General features: G+C 38.0%; 1 protein-coding gene across 6 annotated transcripts in view; it reads left to right on the top strand.

The window, feature by feature from the left end:
• RALGAPA2 (Ral GTPase activating protein catalytic subunit alpha 2) overlaps positions 1–21470 on the top strand; it is a 140824-nt gene that overhangs the window by 40894 nt on the left and 78460 nt on the right. For 5 of the 6 annotated variants that reach the window (XR_008449117.1, XM_054062488.1, XM_054062492.1 and 2 more), the window contains 8 exons: positions 2433–2573; positions 5203–5340; positions 5865–5962; positions 7958–8048; positions 8212–8388; positions 9488–9681; positions 10317–10415; positions 10667–10822. Coding sequence is in view for 5 of the 6 variants with exons in the window: in XM_054062488.1 (XP_053918463.1) it covers positions 2433–2573; positions 5203–5340; positions 5865–5962; positions 7958–8048; positions 8212–8388; positions 9488–9681; positions 10317–10415; positions 10667–10822 (1094 nt within the window). In the remaining variant the exon portion in view is untranslated. The remainder of the gene's footprint in view (positions 1–2432; positions 2574–5202; positions 5341–5864; positions 5963–7957; positions 8049–8211; positions 8389–9487; positions 9682–10316; positions 10416–10666; positions 10823–21470) is intronic. The other variant, XM_054062489.1, reaches the window with a different exon arrangement.

Raw genomic sequence — 21470 nt, 5'->3', positions numbered from 1 at the left:
TTCATAAGAAAGCATTTATTAATGTCAGTCAGATAACTTTTATTGCTTCTGAACTTTCACACAGCTGGATATTCACTGTGAGCACAAAGTAAACCAGATATTTCATGAAAAATTTCATCCTTTCTTATTTGCTTTATTTCCTTTCTTTTTGTTAGCATGGTGAGGTATGTATAGCATCTCCTTTTTCTTTTTTCCTTTGTGTACTTCTGGAAAAGGAAAACAGGAGAAGAGAAGAACAGAGGTGAGGAATGATGGAGACCCCAGGTGCTGAGCCTGATTTGTCATGCACTTCAGCAGCCTGAATTTGATCTCTTTTTATTCCATGGTAGTATGTTTCTGGTTTTCTGTGCAGATTAAAACGCTCCACAGAAAAACTCCTGGTTTTGAATAGGAGATATATTAGTTATGTTTCCTACCAGGAGAATTTGAAGGTGATTTAGGATGTTTTTTGTGGCTATAGGCTTCATAACTAAGCCACAGTCTTCAACTTAGATCATGAAATATTTTGTCAATTAATTCTCGTTTTCTTTTTAAATTCAGTGAGTTCCTTTTTGTGCTTCGGCAAAGATTTCTTTGTTTCGTATGATACAGCATTTCTCCCGTAGTCTTCTCAACCAGAGCAGTAGAGGGAACCTGGAAGTATTGATCAGCAAGGGCTTTCCGTGGTTGTGTGTGTCCAAATTAAAGGACCTTCCTACCTTTAGGAAAATCTTATTTGATAGGGAGCAAGTAGGTTGTCAAGTAGAAGGAACAACTTAATGTGTTATAAACCCTTAGTTTCAATGTGTGTCACAAGCACATACAAAAAGAATTATTCTGCCTTTTGTGTGATTTGTGATGATCTATGGCTCCCAAATGAACAGATGCAAAGAAGTTTTATACTTGCATATGTAGTTATAACAAATAATAATTTCAAATATATGAAATGTAGATCCCTTTTCTAATATGAGACTATTTAGAAACACAAAACTGAGCTACTGAGCCTTGAGAGGTATCATCTTTCAGGATGAAATATAGCAGTCCCTAAGGCGAACAGAGAAGCGAGGGCTGTTGATAGGAGGACTTTCTTCAGCAGAGTGAACATTTTGGGAAAAGTGTCTCCTACTGAGGGCTTTTTAGAATCCCTAATATTTTCCCTCTTCCATTTAAAAACAAACAAAAAAAACCCCCACCACTAAGATAGCAATACAAATACCTGAGCACCTCTTGCCTCCAGGTGAGACTTTTTCTTGATCTGCTGCTTGTATCTGGATTTGCAAGAGTAGGAGCAGAGCATTTCTGCAGCAGCAGAAAGTTTTTGCCTGCTACTCTACTTATTGCCTCCTCCTTCCTCCTTCATGTCTTCTAAATGTCAGCATTGACATTGCTGTGTATGAGAAATTGTGCAGTGATTAGGACTTTTTTTTCCTGTTAAGTTTTTATTAGAAACTTCCATAATTGAGCGTGACTTTTAGTAATACAGTCAGTGCTAAGTTTCTGTTTTTCTCTAATGGAGACTTCAAGCTTACGACAATTGGATATTAATTGATAAAATACAGTTTTTAATGATGTTAGACAGCCTCTAGATTGTTAGCCACCTTCAAAAGTGTTTTTTTCCTGGTGGTGGCCTTTGTTTTTATAAGACACGGTGAACTCATTAAAGTTTTGCTATGTTGAAGAGAAATTCCATGTTGAAGAGAATATGATGCATTCAGACTGTGCTTATGTTCTACCTTCCCTTGTGATGACTTAAGAGCTTCAAAAACTTTCACTTATCTTATGTCCCTTTCATTGCTCCGTTCCGCATTGTGGAAAGCAGGACTCAGTACCCCAAGACCCGAGTCTGTAGAATGACTCAGGTTGTAACGAACATCAAGTCTAACCTCCTGCTCAAAGCAGAGTCAGCTGTCCATCAGACACAAGCAAAAACAGAACCAGTGATATCTTTAGATTGATTTTTGAGAAGCACACTATTTCACTTCTCAGATGAAAGTGGATTGTTCTCATCCATGAAGTGATTCCACTGAATGAAAGTGGATCATTCATTCAGAGGTGAATAAATGTAAAGAGGTCGCCATTTTTGGGGGGGAGCATTGCTACTAGGGGGAATTTGAATAAGTTTTCCATTCTTTATTTTAGAGCTCTATGTGCTGCTATAGATCTTCAATGAAAAGAGTAAGTCGAATTAGCCCAGAGATAGGAATCATACAGTGACAAACACACTGTGGAACTACTGTGGCTCAGAAATCACCAATTATTGCATTTTCAATGTGTGAGATAGTTGCACATTCTTAACTTACAGCTTATAGGAAATAATTCTGGACTTAATGTTGTAAAACTATTTTTTTTTTTTTTTCCAAAAGCTTTGTGTTTCATTGTATCATGACGTTCAAAACCCCAAACATGTCATTATTTTTTTCTGACATAATTATTGCTTTATTTTTCCCTGGAAGCTAAGCGAAGCCAGTCTATCAGCAACTGTGTTCATCTTTATGAGGCTTTGCCAGCTACTAAAAGTGTACCTCTTCTGCTTCACACTGTGACCTCTCTCTTACCTGGTATCTCTTACACTTCTTGCTCTCACAGGCTGTCAGGTACTGTACTTTAAAGTCATCTTTATATTTTCTTTATATTTTTAAACTGCTGTCTATCTACTCCCTTTCTGTCTGGTTGATTATTCTGTAGTAGTGTGGGCTGAAATGTTTTACACTGGTGCTGTTTCCCATGCCTGGGATCTGTTCCAAACATGGTGTTAAGTAATACTGGTAGACTTTAAGGGATGAGCAAATTTAATGGGAGCAAATCTTTTCCTTTTTCAAAGTGACAAAGGGAGGCAAAAAGTGACTACTTCTAATGCTTTTTTGTTATGCTGTCACTGGGTTCTCTGTAACCTTTTTGGGGAAAAGGCAGAGAGCAATATCTTTGCAAGGAACTACTGTAGAACCTAGTTGCATGTTTGAATATATGAGCTACTGCAAGCAAAATATGCAGTCAAATAAATGCAGCTGGTCGAGCTACTTGATTTTAAAGAACAATCTGATTCAGTCTGTTATACTGTGTTACAAATCGGTGCTTATAAACACGAGGGATTTTTCTTCTAAGGAATTCTTCGTGTAATTTTTGATTCCGGAAGTAAATCTGAAAGATTTGTTTGTGTCTCTTGGTTCTCAGATAGTGTTTGATTTCTGTCAAAATGTTTGTAGTCCTGCAAGCAATGCAGCTTTTGTACATTTTAAAATTAAAGACTGCCATGAATTACAATTAGATTTATATTCCCCAGTAACTAAAGTAAATTTTAAGTTCTTAATAAAGAAATGCTTTTATTCATGTTTACACTTTCAATTACTTGACTCATTAAAGGTTTTCAAGCAGCTGTTATAATATCTCAGGCCACATATGCTAAGGATTAGGAGTGTAAAGTCTAAGAGCAGCAATCCAAATTAGGGCATTTTCAGGGTTATTTAGACTGTGTAGTAAACTTTTTTCCTGCTTTCAATATGGTCTCACTGTGTGGAACTTGCTGTTGAGATAAACAAATCTTGAACAAACCTTTTGCCTACAACTGAACTGAGTTCTGTACTGGTACCCAAACATAGATGGGGAAGCAGGTGTTAACAGCCTGAGAATACAAATCCTCTCTGTTGTAGGGCATTCATCCTATCACCTAGTCATGGTGTATTGGTAGAAGCAGGGGTATTTCTCCATCACATTAGCAGACTTTCTTTTATTTCTGTTTCCAGCTAGCAAGTCTCTGAACATTGACTTTCTGTCACCTACCACATTTCACACTGTTAAGCCCACATTTCTGACATTTAGTCAACAGTGATACTTTGAGGTCAGTAAATGCCAGCAGGCTTAGTTTTTGCATGTGTGTTTGTGTTTTCTGAAATACTCATAATGTTTGTTAAGTATTTAAATATTATTTAAACTCAGTAGTATAGATTGGATGAAGAACGGGTAAGAATGCTGCCCTCCTCTTGCAGGCTGCTGCTGCAGTCTGTAATCTCGTGTTTTGAGAGCCATGCTTCTTGCTCATTTCTGAATAAGTGCAGCCTCAATGTTATTGCCTATGGAGCAGACACAGCGGAGCAGAGGGAAAGAGAGAAGAGGAGGAGAACAGAAAGGTGGTAGAAAGGTCACTTTTATTTAATATACATATTATGCAGCAATATGCTGAAAGGAATCTAGAAGACTTAGTAATTCAGCCCATGTTCTTTACTGAAAAAAAGAAAATCAAGGGCTCTCACAAGAGTTGCTACAGCATTTTTTAAAATGGGTAATAGCATCAGTTGAGCACCTTGAAGAGTCTGCTGGTGGTTCTATTGAGTCAGCCTTGATGGCATGTGCGTGCCACCTCTTCAGCTGCTTTCCAAGGAAGGTATTAGCAGTCAGCTTAAGTGTGGCAGGTGATATTAACCAGTGTCATGGCCATCACTAAAAGCACTGCTACTGAATGAGAACATACTTGATCCCGAGTGTTACCAATTTATTTTTTTCTGCCCTAATGCCAAGAGAAATGTGTTTCTAAAAGCATTGTGTTGCTAACAAATCTCAAGAGTTCCTGTTGCTGCTTCTCCAGTTTAGCAGTTTACTTTCTCACTTGAATTTTCATGTCTTTGTTTTCTTTCTCTTATTTCTGGTTTTCAGTTACAGCAAAAGATCTGCATGATTCAGGTTATCCTCATGAACTAAACTTGAACCATATGCAGCTCAGATCCTTTTTTTACTGTGTTGGAATTGTTGTCTTTTTTTTTTTTTTTAGTCTCCCCTTCCCCTCTTTATGGTGGAAAAGTCAGTAAACACAGTCATCTCTTCTGCACTCTGCATTTATAGTAGTTTCGCTGCCTCTCCTCTGTTCTTTCTGTTTCTAGGACAAGCAGGGTTTGGGTCTCCAGCACTGAAAAACATATCTTTGTTCATGGGACATCTACCCTTCCTTATGTACTCTGAACCCCTGGAAAAGATTCTGTCCTTTTCCTAGACTTCTTACTACTTCCACTGCTTGTACATCTCTTTCTGAACTTTACAGTTTTTCTAAGGATATTTTATAAAACTGAAATTTTAACTTCTGTAACTAGGAGTTACTTTCTAGCTTTGTAGCTTAGAGGTTTTATAAAGGCCTGAATGGGTCACCTTTACACATAGTTTTCTTAGGTAAGGAGTTCACATGTGTATATGATTCTGGGTTTGTGCAAATGTTTTGTCTTTTAATTAAATCAACAGAAGTTGAAGAATCTCAACAGCTGGAAAACACAACAGGAACAGAAGTTACGGGCCTGTGTGTAGACCAAGAGCAGCAGCTAACTCGAAGTAGCAGCACATCCGATATTGCAGATCAGTTTCCATGTGATTTTTTTCAAGGTAACTTAGATAAAATATTGCAATACCGTATTTCTGGAGAAAGTGTTGAGACTTGTACAGCCTCATAAATGCTGCTTTTATCTACTTTGGTTTCCAGTTCTGTTCTAACGTGGTTTGTATCTCATTTTCTTAATAAATATATTGGAATATTGTTGAAAGAAGTATTTTAAGAAGTTACAGGCCACAAATGCAGGACATGACCTTTTGTAATGCAGGATGGTTAAAAATGAAACCTTTCAATGTATGCGTTTTGTATGTAACTCTTAGTTTTTTCTGTCTGGCTTGCATTTAAATTTTGAGTATTCAAGCTATCAGTTCAACTTCTGCTCGTATTGTATAAGTATGTTACTCTTATGAAGGATTATACTATTAGCATCTTATATACTATTTTGATGTTGTATTACTTCACTTAGCAATAAATATAAGAGGCATACGTGTAACCGTAAATGAAACTGCACATAATTTGCGATGTACTTTGGTCCCACAAATGCCTATATTTCCTGTTTACTTTCTAAAATTTCTAGGTAAAAAGGCTGGAAGTTCTCATAATTTAACTTCTTCAGACTCCAAATCAGTTCAGGAAAGTAAGGGATATACAAAGAAGGAACATGAAGCTGAGCAAGTAAGGCAAAATAGAAAGTGATTATTGATAAGATTCTAACAATGTTTTATTTCTAATCAGATGCCTTTTAGTATTTAGAAACTAGCAACTCTGAAGTATGAAAAGTCATTCACCACATTTCTGGTATGGAATCTGGAATTGAGCTGTAGCTGCTGATTATGCCGTTTATGGTCATCCTATGTCTCCTGATCTTGCCAGCCACTTATGCAGTTTTATTATACAGTAATTGACTATATTCTAGTCTTATACCAGACTTCTGTGCTTTTTTATATTGAATATAAACAACATGTTCATAACTTCTTAAATATAAATAATTCATGGCTGTTATAGTGCTATAGTGCACTGGAATAAATGTTTGATGGTTTAAGGGGCTGGGGAAGATGATTTCCTTCAGCACAATTTGTGTCACTAGCTATGTGTTGTGGGTGTTTGTAGGAATTAAGGTTAGGATAGGCAAGCTTTGTCAATTTTTAATGCAACTTTTTGGATAAATAGTAGAAATAATAAATGACTGAGGCTGATAATCTTTGTGGAAGTGTAGTACAATAGAGCATGGAGGATTTAAAGCTCAATCTCATCTCTGGACCTTGGCTCTCCCATACCTCCAGACTTAAAGTACCATTCACTTAGCTCTAGAGAGGAGACACAAGACGTTTTCTTCAAGCCATTTGCTTTAATTGCTTCAGAAATAACGAAGTGTCTCAAAAAAGAAGGAAAGTGTAGCCCGCTTTGCATGATAGAGGAGAGGGGAGAGAAGTAAGCTCAGTAGCTGGGGGATTAAAAATTAACCTGGCTCACCATTCTATTTTAGCAGCACATGTTATAAAATATTTACAAGCATATGCTGCCAGGCTGTAACCAGTGTTGCACTTTCACCCTTCTTGCAAGTGAAAGCTGGTGTTTGACCATGTATTCACTGGATAACTTGTAATGTACCATGAGAACTAGTTTGACTCTGTATCACAAACCACTGAGATACTATTATCGCCGATCACAAAGAGCCAGATATGCCAGGGAAGAAAGACCACTCTGCAGTCTGTCAGGCAGCACAAGCAATCATAGATTTCTTTGGAATGAGTGTCAATTATCTGGTTAAATTAAGAAACAAACAAACAAACAAAGCTGCAATGTTAGATAATGTAATTTCTACAAGGCGGTTGTCTCTTTGGTGATAATTGGCTCTCTCAGATATATGAAGAAAGAACAAATGGATTTTTGTCCGGCCAATAGATTAGAAAATGCTTCAAGGAATTTATTTTAAAATAGTAATACTAATAATTGCCAGTACCAAACTGGAATTTCAGAAATGTTAACTGAACTGAGAAATGTTAGAATAGAGATTCCTTCAACAGTTAGATTGAGTATGTTCTAGGGGTAAGGAGTTGGGGTTTATTTTTGCATATTTGCAATAGAAAACATGATATTTGATTTTTTTCTGGCAGAAATTAAGTTTTCCTGTTATAGATATCTGGGAATAGCAAGAAATGCGAGTTTAAAGGTAATTTGCCAGGTGTAAAGAATTATGCCTAGGGACAGAGCAATATCATCTAAACAGAAAATTGGCAGAAGTGTTTTCAGCAAGCAGGCTATAAATCCATTTGTCAAAGGAGGTGGTAAACAAAAGATCACGTGTCTTGAAGCAGGATGTTTATCAACAGAGTAATGCCCTTACATAAGAGATGAGTACTAATTTCTTGCTGAAAGACTTTTAAAAAGTATTGAATTATTTCAGATTTGTGGAAAAATATAAGTAAAAAGCCCTGCTTGTTGGTATGAGAACTGAGGTTAAGAAAAGGAGAATAAAGTCTGAAATTGGAGGCATGATGGTTTCCTTAAGACATTTAAATATACTTGGGTAGTCTGAATAGTCATGAAAATATCTTGGTTGAGTTGTAATTAATTTCTAATAACTGTGTGAGCATCTCAGATTTGCTAAAATATGATACAGCTCTCGAAACTGTGATAAGCTGAGATTTGTTTTTATTTTCTCTGAAGGAACTTATACAAAGAAGCAGTAGCACAGCTGAATTGGATTTGAAAGCAGACTTGCAGCAAATGCATGGAAATTATAGAGAGAGAGAAAAAAGTGAGTTCCAAGAGATACAGTATTTTTCTTAAGTGTAGCAATTGAAATCAGTGTCAACTTTGTCTTGTTATGGATATATTAGCTGCTTTTCTCATCATGTTTTGCTAATGTAGTCTTAAAACACATGGTTTTGTGGTCTTTGTTAATCCACTTCTTGCTTTAGGTGGAAGTGTTAGCAGTGAGGCATCAATTGGCTGTAATAATGAAGTAGAGATGGCACTCCTCCCCTGGCAAGCTTCTGAAGATGACCATGAAGTTAATGCATCAGCAGATGTTTGTGTGGAACCTGATGCACCTCGCTGGCTTCAACTGAGTCCTTCAGATGCTGCAAATTTAACAGGTACAGTAGTCCAGCAAATGTATTTGCTATTTCAGGTTTTTGTCTCAAAAAGAAGTTTATACACTTAACTTTGCTTTTAAAAAAGTGTTTCATTTGTCATGGACCGCCAACCTCTGTTCATAATGTTCATTCAATAACGAGCTTTGAATGCCCAGAGTTTAAGGAGTTTGGATAATCAGATTGAAGCTGACAGAGGGACAGGGGCCAATAAATTGCGGTCCAGAAGATGGTCACACAGTTTAAAATAATTGGGTTGCTTACTTTGTCAAATTGCTACTAATCAGCTGAGTTGTGCTAGCTGATCACTTGTGCTCTCTTAGCCTGCCCCTGTGTTCATGTAAAACAGATTTATTTAATTTACGTTTTAAGGTAATAGGTTTTGTTTCATAGCAGAACAGTCTGAGGAAATTCCTTACTGTGTATTTCAACCAACTGGAAATAACTGGTTAATTCATGAAAACTTCTCTCACCTTATTTATGCTTCAAGTACACAGTGCCTGTACTCCAGTAGGATGTGATAAGTGGCATTCTCAGAAGAGTTAATTTGGAAGTAGCAGTCCTTTACCTTGTCATTTTATTTATAATATCTCTAACGTATACAACAGTCATGATTATGTATTGAAATGTTTTGAATCTTGGCAATTTGTAAAGGTACCTTCCCATCTAATAGTGTGAGTCAGAGATTTTATTTCAGTAACTTCATGCTGTAAGATATGAAACTATATCTCATAAGCTGGTTTTGCTAACACATATATACTTTCAAGATTTTTTTCTTATATTCACTTTTTCTTTGAATTATATCTAATTAAATGAACGAGTACACCTAGTTCAACAGTTCAGGCTGCCATTATAGAAAAGGTAGTGTGTAATGCAGTACCCGGTCAGGATTATTATATGTAAGATCTTTGCTTTCTTTTTGTCTCTGTTTCTTTTAATCATGTGCTAGCTTAAACAATGAAAAAGAGCAATGATTTGGTGGGAAAGAATACTTTTGAGGTGAAAGATGGTTAGAAGGTATAATGTCCTGTTTTATTAACCAAAATTTATACTACACACTGCATTTCTAATTCATGAAAATTGAACTTTTTAAAATTTACAGACAGCAGTGAATTCCTTGCCGATGACTGCAGTATAATTGCTGGTGGAAGCCTTATTGGTTGGCATCCTGATTCTGCTGCTGTGTTATGGAGGAGAATATTGGGAATTCTTGGAGATGTGAACAATATACAGTCACCTAAAATCCATGCAAAAGTTTTTGGGTATCTTTATGAGTTGTGGTTTAAACTTGCAAAGGTATTGTATATGAAACTTGCATTTAATAATAATGATTTTTCTTTTGTTGTAAAAATTATTATTTAGTTTGATTTAGTGTTAGCATCTGGAACATAAGCATAAGATTTGGATGATTTGGTCATAAAGAAGGGTAATCCTGTCTGATTTGGTGTCCCCACCCATGGCCGGATTGGATGAGGCTTTGAGCAACCTCATGCAGTGGAAGGTGTCCCTGCCCATGGCAGGAGTGTTGGAACCAGATAATCTTTAATGTCCCTTCCAACCTAAATCATTCTGTGATTTCTAGTAGGTTTCCCTAATAGAGGATGCTCCTGCTTAATGACAAGAGAATTTAGATGAGTTAATTTAAATGAGCTGAGGAAACAGGAGCAAAGAAAATAGAAGAATAGAATAGATTACCACAAGTGTTGGTATTTTGTGTAGAAATCCATAGTATGACCTAAAATGGTAATATTTGCTTAGGCTGTGGAAAGCATGACGGAACAAGCTTTCCTGGTAGTTATGGCTTAAGTATAGTACAGGATGTAGTGCCTTTAAAATAAATAAAATTAAATTAAAAAGTAATAATATGAAATAAAGGGCATTAATAAAGTAAGCTATTGGTTTTATTAACTCTTTTCTTTTAAAAACATTAGATACGAGACAACCTTGCTATAAGTGTGGATAATCAGTCTACTCCCTCTCCTCCTGTATTAATTCCTCCGCTCAGAATATTTGCATCGTGGTTGTTCAAGGTAAGTTACTTCTAAAATTCTCACACATCAGTATTTTCTTCTGTATTGGTATTGGATTTTTCTGTGTTTAGTTGTATTATTTTAAATTTTTACATTCACTGCTAGCTAAGAAGGCAAAAACCCTCTGAAGGCTATTTGGACTTGAATGTATTTTGATAAATTTGTGCTTTATGAAAAATCTGCTGATACAGTTTTGCATTAGCTGGCTTCTAGAAAAAACAGTAATAACACAAAGTTCTTGCTCTTCCCAGGCAACCACCCTGCCAAGTGAATATAAGGAAGGCAAACTTCAGGCATACAGGCTGATCTGTGCTATGATGACAAGGCGTCAAGATGTCCTGCCGAATTCTGATTTTCTGGTTCATTTTTATTTTGTGATGCACCTTGGTTTAACAAGTGAAGACCAGGTACAAGCTTTTCTTGATAAAACAATTAAATTATTACCGTGTGCTAGTGGAAACATATGTATTTTCATGTTTAAGAGCTGAATCAGAAAGGAAGCAGTGATTTGCAACAATTTCTGCATGGAATTGTGCTGTGTAGCCTAGTCTGTACCGCTCTTTAGATTACATAATCCTAACTTTCTCATTGCTGTCAGAGTTATACATTTTTAAACAACAACTACTTATTTGTGGCTTATGTCATAACTGCATTAACGAAACGATGATTCTTGATGTTTCTCACTTTCCTGATGTTTCTGACTGTTAATCTCAGTGATGAGTTTCTGTCCATCTGGATTACACAGTTGGTATCTAGGTCAAACTTCTCATGTTAAAAAATTCACTCAGCTGATATTAAGTCTTGAGTTGCACCATGTATTTGACCAGTAGGTTTAAACCTTAGTTCTGCCAAAGCAGGAGTCTTGTGTGTCCAACAGCCCTACCGCATTCCTCTATGAACTGTGATGCTGTGAAGTTGGTGCTTCCAGAGCAGCTGCTGAAGTTGGGCCCTTATTCACATTATTTACAGCTTCAGGGAGATAGCAGTTACTCTGAGCTCTCACTGCAGATGTTCTTACCCTCTATGTAAGGTAAAATGCTAAATGTGATCTTGGGCTCCTACAGGAAAGCTGAGGAGGGGTTCTTTATAAGGAAGTGTGGGGTTAGGGTGAGGAGGAATGGTTTTAAGCTGAAAGAGGGAAGATTTAGGAGATGTATTAGGAAGAAACGTTTTCCTGTGGGGGTAATGAGGCATTGGAACAGGTTTTCCAGAGAAGTTGTGGATGCCCCATCCCTGGAGGTGTTCAAAGCCAGGTTTTGATCAACCTGATGCAGTGGAAGGTGTCCCTGCCCATGGCAAGAGGGGTTGGAGCTGGATGTATTTTAAGGTCTTATCCTGCTCAAACTATTCTATGATTCTATGATTAGGCAAAGGAGAGGCTGCAAAGTGCTTTATGTTAGTTTATAAGCAGTGTCTATTCTCAGCATGCCCTTTTGAATGCCCGATGCCATTGCTTGCAAGGACATGCTCAAAAATTAGAATCAATATTGTGCTTTCCACACGCCTCTGCTTCAAGATTAGTCCTTCAGGGGATGTTTGGAATTGTCTTACAGGCTCTTTTAAACTGGTGCAAAGGGGATTGAAGGGAGAGCTGAGACAGCAGGTTATCTTATCACTGTAACCAGTAATAACCAGTGATAAGTACCATTGCTGCTGAAATATTCTGTTTCTGTGCCACCAGAGGGCACACAGACCCCTTTGTAACACCTGTAGTGGCCACTTCTGCTGCTCCTCAGGGTTATTCCCGTGCCTTTAATAAGGCTGCAGGAAGAGACATAGACAGGTTTGGTTATTTTGGAGATGAAAGAGAGAAATAATGACTTGTTACCAGACTCTTGCCCTTGAATCTTGGTTCTCCTCCTGGAAAGTTAAGAACATTTGGAAAAATCTTCCTTTTAAATACATAATGGTGTGTGTCGGGAGTAAGACTAGAAAGGAAAAGGTTTTCTTTTTAGAAAGAAGTAGTAGTCCTGACTGCTGCTGAAACTTAGGAAAAAAACAGGAATGTAGTAGGAAGTCCCCTTTTTGCCTCTCTCAGTATGTTGTCTGAGAGTAACAAAGACCTTGTTACTCTTTCATTCAGGTGCCTTTCAGATTTTGTGTGTGTTAACACTACTTGGTATACAGAGAGACTTCATTTCCCTCCCCCCCACCCCCCCAAAAAAAAGACTGTGTGGTAACACCCACTGTGCTCAGACCCCCTGAATTTTAAAAAACACACGTCAAATCCTCTCCCATAAAACACACAGCTCAAAAAATTCAAGGCTGATTTAGACAAGGCTTTTTAAAAAATATTCACTTGTATGTTGAAAAACCAAAGACCCTTAACTCAGTATAGCAGCTACTGCCAACACAGGGCCATAGAGGTGGAAAATATCACAAATTTTAAGATTTTGGTTGTTTTCATATACACATTTCCATGAAATGACCAGGTTTTCAGAGGTGTTCAGCTGTTGGCAGTTCTTTTTTCTAAGCTATAGGGTGCCCTTGTTTCTGAAATCTGGTGGTTTCCTGAAGAGCCAATTCCTGCACGGACACAGGTAGATTTTCAAAATGCGGGGTTGGTTGTTGCTGAGCTGATTTTTACCCTGTTTATTGCAGTTTGGTGTTAATAAGATTCCGCATATTTTAAACTTCTTGCTGCTGCACACATTGGATTTCAGTCCTTGTGCAAGATTACACTCCAGAAGTTAAAGAAGATGAAGTGAAGGTTGCATAGTGAAGGCAGACCCCACACTGCACGTTGTTCTGGAGTTTCCCAGATACTTTCCACACTGATTCTGCTCTTTTGTTCTTCCTTGCCCCGCTTGGTTTTGCATTTTTTTGCCTCTTGATGGCCCACTTGACCACAAGTTTTCTCTTCTGTTCCTGTCCTTCCAATTTTACTTTCCTCAGCTGTGAAACTGGTTGAGGTGATAACTCGTGGTGCTTGGAGCCTGAATTCTTGTGCAGCGTGTTGATGGGAAGTGCCATCCTTATACCTGTTTCTATATTTCCAGTATGATTAGCATGAGGGTGCTTGATAGGTGTTGCATCTGGTCAGACAATTTGCATGCTGAGGATAATGTCCGCTGTAATGACAGGTGCAGGAATGCATTGTATGAAGCAGAAGTGCCTCCTCTGATACCTACAAATAGTAGGAAAGTGTTGAGAAGCACTTTGCTGTCATAGGGTCCCATAGCTTCTTCTAAGAAACAGGTTGATGCAAAACGATCGTGGCGTAGTACTGGGACTGATTTTGTGGTTTTTGTACACAAAAAATGTGAGGTTTGATTTTGGTGATTTTTGGTATATGCTGCTCCCTGATAAACTTCCTGTAAAAGAGGGTGCAATATAGTAGGGCACAAGGATCAGTGGAACATGGATCCTAGTTCTCCGTAGGACTGTAGAATCCCCCTGGCCAACGCATGGGTTTTAGGATTCAAGGGATTGCATACCAAAACAAACTTTGGTGCAGATTTTTTGGTACAGATTTTTTTGTGTTTGCTAAGCACAAGCATAAATTTCTCACTCTTAAGGAACATTAACAGGAGAAGGGGGTAGGGTCCTGATGGAGGAGTTTTCCTTCTGTATGTATGATGACTGCAACTCTAAAATGTATGGGGGAATGCAGCAGAAAGGTAGAGCAACACCAGGAAATGGCACTTCTTAGGTGACTATATAACTTTAAAAAATAGCAGTCAGAAACCTCTTTGACATGAATGGGATTATCAATATTTTAGTTACCATCAGAAATGTTTCATTTTGAAATACAGTTCTCTTTCCACTCCTCCCTTAAGGATATAAGTATATAAAATTTCTGCTGTATTGTGTAGATTTTGGTGTTGATAGAAAACCAAAATAATACATGTTTATAAACCAATGCAATATCATTCTCAGCAAGTGCGACCTAACTTTGCAGACTTGTCTTATGGGGTATCTAAAAGAGCAGTGTAAGTTTATATTTTATAGAAACCTCCTGTGGCACTGTGGGTTCAAGATTTAGCAATTAGCTTAGCGGGTGAGAAAGGAGATAGCAAGGTAATGAGCTGCGTCTAATTTGTACATGTGAAGGTGTCTTAACAACAAACATCTCTGTATGAAGAAGTGAACAATTCTCTGCAACAATTGCATCACCTTTTCAGGTGGGAGAAGTCCTTGCGTAAATGGCAGTATGGAGCAAGTCACAGCCTGGCGTTGTCATTACTTCCAGCTTGTGAAGGGGCCTGAGGACAGGGGACAAATGACCGTGGGACAACAATTCTCCTCCTGTATCACTCAAGTCTGGGCAATTTTTGATGCTGTAGTGAGCCCAGACCTTTTCCTACAGTGTTTTATGAATGAAGTTAACTGAGGTAAACCACCTCCTGCACTGACATGCAGTGTAAAGCAAAGGGAATTAGGATTTTCACTGCCATGCCATGAGTTAGTGGAGGTTCTGCACCTATGGTTGCTCCAATTCCTCATCTAGATTACGGGAAATGATGTCATGTTCTTGGAGTATGATTTTTAGGGTATGCCACGGGATAGCTGGTTGCAGTTCGGGTAGACATAGCTACCTTGTACTGCTAGGTGAGATTGATGGTTGAAAAAACTCTATTCCAGGGATTGCAACTATACATGTCTTTTGGTTCAGACAATATAAATATAGCTTTTTAAATTAAGCCAAAGTCTAATACTGAAATGCACAAATTTTACAAATATCTGAACTGGGAAAGGAAAGATCTTTTGTTTCTGGTTGCTTACTGTGGCAGTAATTTCTGCTTTGTGAACTTTAGAAAGTCCATAAGCATCTGCTTGCTTCCTCGTTTTTGCTGAATAAGAAAAGTACCAAAACATGATTCCATAGTACTACTAACACTATTCAACCCTTTTCTCAGAAAACAACTGTTAACTAACTATCCCAATAACCATTACCAGAATAACCATTGGGATAATTCTGATTCCTCAGTTCTGGTACTTTTCGTAATTTAAGATGAAAGAGAGGAGATTTAGATTAGGTATTAGGAAGAAATTCTTTCCTGTGAGGGTGGTGAGGCACTGGCACAGGCTGCCCAGAGAAGTCGTGGATGCCCAATCCCTGGAGGTGTTCAAGGCCAGGTTGGATGAGGCTTTGAGCAATGTGATGGAGTGAAAGGTGTCCCTGTCCATGGCGGGGGGTTTGGAACTGTATAATCTTTAAGGTTACTAACAACCCAAACCATTCTATGATTCTTGATTACTGGGTTTTTTCCTCCTAAAACTTCTGTGGATTTTTGTGACGCTGTCTTATTTCTGTCTAAATTTGCACTCTCGAGTTTGAGAAGAGAATGCAGTGCAAGTTAGGTGCTTACCTTTTAGTTACACTGTGAAAGAAGAGACAGGTTTTCAGTATTTTTGATGTTTCAATCCCCCAGCTGTTCAGCGTTGTTGTTCTAAAAAGTCTCCCCCCACTGCCAGGGCTTTAGCATTTGTTAATGCATTTAGTGTAACCTGTTGGCAACGTGTGCCACTGTGGTTCTGCCCAGCAGTCAGAGGTTGTCTGAAAAGTGAGCTAACAGGTTAGTTGTATTACTGACTTTTGAAGTGAGTGTTAACAATTAAGTTCAATAAATGTAGAATTATACTGGCTTGCCACAGTATCCTTGGAATAGAGTATTTATATATGTATATAAGAAGATACTAAGGAACAAAATAAAAAGTATAGACTTCGAAAAGGACAACTAATAGACAAGGAAAGATACTGTGCTGATGGCTTTTTTTTTTTTCAGTTTAGGGATGCTAAGGGTAGAACAAACTTCAAATTGAAAAGGGAAAAAAAAAAATCCCAAATCCAAATGAGTTGGCAGATGTCCTCGGTGATTAAATTTCAGCACATGCCGGCTCGACTGCCTGCAGAACAGAGCCCAGCTGTAGACAGAGGAGTTAACAGCTATGTTTTTAGCTCAATTCCTTTTAGTAGAAGGATGACTTAGATTAAATGCTCTCTCAGTAAAGATGGCGATATACTAATATATGTTATGCCTGTCTGTAAACCTTTTAATTGTTTAAAAGGTACTGTTGCTAATTGTGGAAAGGAAGCTTCACTGGTTATATAGTAAGCTTGTGTAGAAATACTGAATATAGTTCTCTGCATGAGAGGTGACTTATTTATAATGGGGAAAAATTTTTGTAGAGTTGCTACTGGAGAAGCCATATTGATCACCTGTTTGTATTAACATTCATCTGAAGTTTTAAAAAATAGAAGTACCTCTGAGCGCTTATATCTTTCTGTTAAGTTCTTATTCAAAACTGAGGAGTGATGTACAACTTCTAGGCTGCACAGCTGTTAGTGCTGTGTGCACTGCTACATATATTAACTGGGTAGAGTCATGTCTTCTGAAGGTACAGTAACTGAGCAGCATTGCTTTTGTATGCTGTGGAATAAGTACTTCTTGCCTGAATTTCTCCCTGTTAAAGTTGCACAATGAGGACCTCCAGTTGTACAGTGTTTCAGAAGCCATTACGCATTTGAAATCCCTTCCAGAATGCCATTTAAAAGGAAATAATCATAATACAGTCTATTAAGGCTTAGATTCACATATTTTAGTTTCTTGAGACTTTCTTCCAATGGCTACCATGATTTTCTCCCTCTTTTAATCTCCCCGATATTTCACTTTCCATAGAGAATTTGCCTGTGTGCCCCCATTATACACTTTGAGTGCTTTGAAAAAGTGTTAACAGGCAGCATATTTCCAGTAGGCAAAAATGCAAATGACAAGGTCTCACATGAAATCCTGCATACCCCTGCACTCACCCGTAATAGGATAACTTGGAAGTGCTGGAGAAAAATAGCTGCTGGGATTGACTAGAAGAAAGGAAGAACCAGGTAATGGTGGTTGTAGGAGCTCAACCTAAAAAGGTTGTTTGAGTGCATTCTCAAACAATTTGGGTAGTTTTTTTTCTTTTTTTTTTGGTTATATTTTTGCTCTTTCCAATTTTGTTCCATCCCATCCAAATTCCTTTTCAAAGTCAATGTTCTGTCTGACTGTTCTGTATTCCTAGCAATTTCTTGCTGGGGTGCTCACTGCTTGTAGGCAACTTTGTGAGGTTTTTTTGAACTCCATCTAGAATAGAAATGGAGGGAACATCTCCCTTGCATTTTGCTCACAATGTTTTCTTCCACCTCTCCAGTCATCATTGTAGCTTTGGCATCACCTGAAGTAAGTTTCTTTGCTAACGTGCCCCTGCAATGCAATGCTATTTCATCATCTGTCATCCTTTGCTCTCTGCTTGACTTCCCCCTTTCCCTCTGCCAATTTCAACTGGGCTGTCCCTTCATGATCTTTCCTTTTCCTTTTGTGTGCCATTGTGCTTCTCTACTTCAGACATGTTTTACTTCCAACTTCTTGCTTAGCTGTTATCTTTATCTTTTAAGCAAGGTTACATGATAAATTCTGACGGCGACTATTTTAAGCAAGTCAAAGTTTAATGTATTTGTCATTTTTTAGGATATTCTAACAAAAATGTGCAAAACAATCCCATTTCCTCTGAATATGTTGTTAATCTTGAAAACTGATACAGCACACAGGTGAGAGTGGGATGTGTTAAGAGTGCTGCTAATGGCCACCTGAGGTGGAGGAGGATCTGCCTTCCTGCCGTTGCACCCCAGGGAGCTTCTCTACCTGTCCTCTCGGAGGTGTGCTCGCATTTCTGTCTTTAAAACCACCTTTCCTCTGGGTGGTTAATCTTGAGCTCTACAGGTGCTTCAGCACTGTCACATTGGCGTACAATTAGAGACTTTGAAGTAGTCCTGCCATGGGCATGGGAGAAATCTGCGTGGTGAAACAAAGTCATCTTGACATTTCAAGCAGTGCCATGGACTAACTGTGTTCTTGGTACTTGTACCTCTGTGCCTTTAGCATATGGGTGCTCAGGTATTTCCAGCTTGTTGTTCTTGAACTTAAAATATTTCTTCCCTTTTGAAGTGTCTTCTTAATCCCGGTGGTCCCCTAGGTTGTGAGAATATCAAAGGTTACTCTAAAAGGGGAGGCACTGTAAACATTCTGTTTATCTGAGCTATGTTAATAGGATGCCTGAATATCTCTCCATCAGCACAGGGGCTTTGGGGTGGGGGTTTTGTTATTAGTACAACTGTAAAAGAGAGAGCTTTCTAATGGAGTTTAAGGAAGAAGGAGGAATTGCCAACAGGTGATTTAGGCAGTAGTCTGACATCTTTAGCACTTGGGGAGTAAACTTATCCAAGTTTTACAAATGCAAAGTTATTTTGGTGTTTAATCTCGCTCCTTATTGCATTCCAATCACAAGATACTTGAGCGGATATAACTTTTCTTGAGGTTAGATTTAAATGACAATCTGAAACGGCTTTTCCTGACAAACTAATCCTGTGCTTTCTGAGCACAAAATACTTTGTAAATTTTTGTTGGAACCTAATTTCTGACAAGTTAACTCTTTTACCAAAAATGTGCTGATAGCTTAGAAAGCTTGGGATAAGCAAATGGAAGCGTTTGTTCATTTAAAATAAAAAATGAACATTTTACCACTTAAGTCTTGTGTAAATTTTTAATCTTTCCCATGCTGTAAATTTCAGCCCCTAATGAGATGTCTTAGTGAAGAACAGAGTGAACTTTAAGTGAAAAATCCATGTTGTTCCTGTTGAGGGACAGTTGGAAACGTGAGGGAGGCAGATGGCGGGCTATTTGGTTACACCTGTAATCTGCAAAAGCTTGAACAAAAATTAGGTGAAGAATATTTTTGTGATTGACCTTTCAGTGAACTTGCATAAATTTTTTTCACTTACTCAGTGGTTGTTTATGACCTTATTATTTGGATTAGTAGATTAACCTGTATGGAAATATTATGCCATTTATAGGGTTAATGCATTTGAGAAGGACATGCATGCAATTGCCCCCTGCTCTCCCCTCCTCCCCATTTTTAACACTACAGAGCATCATTTTGAATTGAAATAGTCCATAATGGTCCTTTTTTTTCATGTTTCTTTAACAACATGAACACTAAATTATAGCTGTGCAATTATGTAAACAATGGAAATGCTTCCAGAATGAATACTTCCTTTTAAATTTTCATTTTGTGTAATTGCTGAAAGGTTTGGAGCCATAATAAGCCAAAATTATTTTACACATTTATCGTTCTAAAGGTCAATTATGAAAGAAGTAAAGAAACAACACTGTACAGAATGAGTAAACCAATTTCTATTGCCATCACCATATGTTTTTCTTATTGCTTGTGTCTTTCCAGTTACTGTGTACATAGCATTCAATTAAAGTGATTCATTTACTAGGCTGTAAGCTGCTGAACAGAGTTACATTTATAGAACAGTGCTTTGAAGGGAAGGAAACAACTCGCCTCTGTTTGAATTGCCTGATTTTTGCAATATCACTGATAGGACATATGTTCTCACTTGGTTGCTTTCTCATAAGCCTGAATCTTCCGATAAGCTCGCAATGCTACTGAATTACTGTGTGAAATCACTCTTTTATTGTTGGGTGGGTTTTGGATGAAAGTGTGCTAATTGGGAAAAAGGAAAAGAACTGTCATGTTTTGCCTGGAAGTGCCTTCCCAGTGTCTAGTTTCTTCCCTATCCATTCTGTTTGGAGTAAGCTCAAGCAGATCAGCATAATAGTCAGAACATGTTCTGGCTTGTATTAATTGAAGTTAGAGTAGAATCATAGAATGAAATCATAGAATGGTTTGAGTTCCAGTTCCAACCCCCCTGCCATGGGCAGGGACACCTTCCACTGGATCAGGTTGCTCAATGCTTCATCCAACCTGGCCTTCAACACCTCCAGTGATGGGGTATCCGTGACTTCTCTGGGCAACCTGTTCAAAGTTGCTCAAGCTATCAATAATTTATACTGAAATGCCAGAGAAGAGAAATTGCAGTGGAAACTATTGGAAAGCTAGGCTGAACACGTTTTAGTCTGGGTTCTCATTCACTTGTACGTTGTTAACTTTTATCAATTATGTGTGTGTTTTATCACCTGTGCTGTGGATTCATCAGTTTGAAGCTGCAAAACGAAGAGAAATTGAGGATTGTTTCATTAGCTTTTCAAAATAAATTTTTCAAAGGTTCCTTAGTATATATTTGGTAGTAGCAGTACATCTCATAAACAGCAAGTAGAGCCATGCAGCCACACTCTTACAGTTTTCTGGAATGTGTCTGCTCCCACAGCGTTTGTTAACTCTGTATTAGTTATGCTGGGCCAGAAACTCACAGGTATTAATATATTGAAGTAACAGTTTTGCAATTTTTATTTTATCCTCTGCGTTCTGTAGAATGACCAGAGTCAAGAGTTGCTGTAGCCTCATGATCATTACAGTGGTATTTAACAGATGGGATTGATGGAGCGAGGACAGGAGTTAACACAGTTGTTTGTAGCAGGTCTTTGTACTTCCTACGTTCTGTTACCTTTCAGGCCAGGTTAGCACGGGTGCCTTTATTGTAGCATGTGTCAACAGCAGTGTACTTCCATCTGCTGCTCTACAGTTTGATGCCCAATTATTCAGAGACCAAACACATCCCAGTACCTGGCTCCGTTTGTAATTACAGGTGCGTTGTGTTGTGAGGAGCCCGGTGCATTAATCAGACCCTTAATTATGAAATGGTGGGTCTTTTGTTCTGCTCCAAGCGTGAGTTTACCACCCACTTTATGAGCTGCTGCATCCATCTGCTCTCTCTTTTTGAATGTTTGCATTGACTGATATTGACTTTAAAATGTATCAAAGGAAGTGATTAAAAGTAGTTTAAACATTAACTCAAGTGGCATTTTAGCTTATTCAGGAAAGTGAAATCATTATCTGCTACTATGTTATAAATATTTTTTTAATTTAAAATGTGTAACACAGCGATTTCATGTGATGTTACTGCTGTAAATACTTAGTGGAACGCTAAATGTTCTGTCCAGGTGTTTAGCAGCGCTTTGAGAAAATACTATTGTGGTTAAAGTGTGTCTTCATGTAGAGGAAAATGTGTTTGACTTTGTGATGTAGAAATCCAGCATATGGACACATTCTGAGGCTAAATGAAGTTCAAGCCTTCTTTAACATGTCATAAAACCAGTAAAGATGGACATTGCA

Source organism: Cuculus canorus, chromosome 3 (genome assembly GCF_017976375.1).
Source record: "Cuculus canorus isolate bCucCan1 chromosome 3, bCucCan1.pri, whole genome shotgun sequence".
NCBI classification, from domain to species: Eukaryota; Metazoa; Chordata; class Aves; order Cuculiformes; family Cuculidae; genus Cuculus; species Cuculus canorus.
Note: the sequence above shows the minus strand (reverse complement) of the source record. Positions and strands in the feature narration are given on the sequence as shown.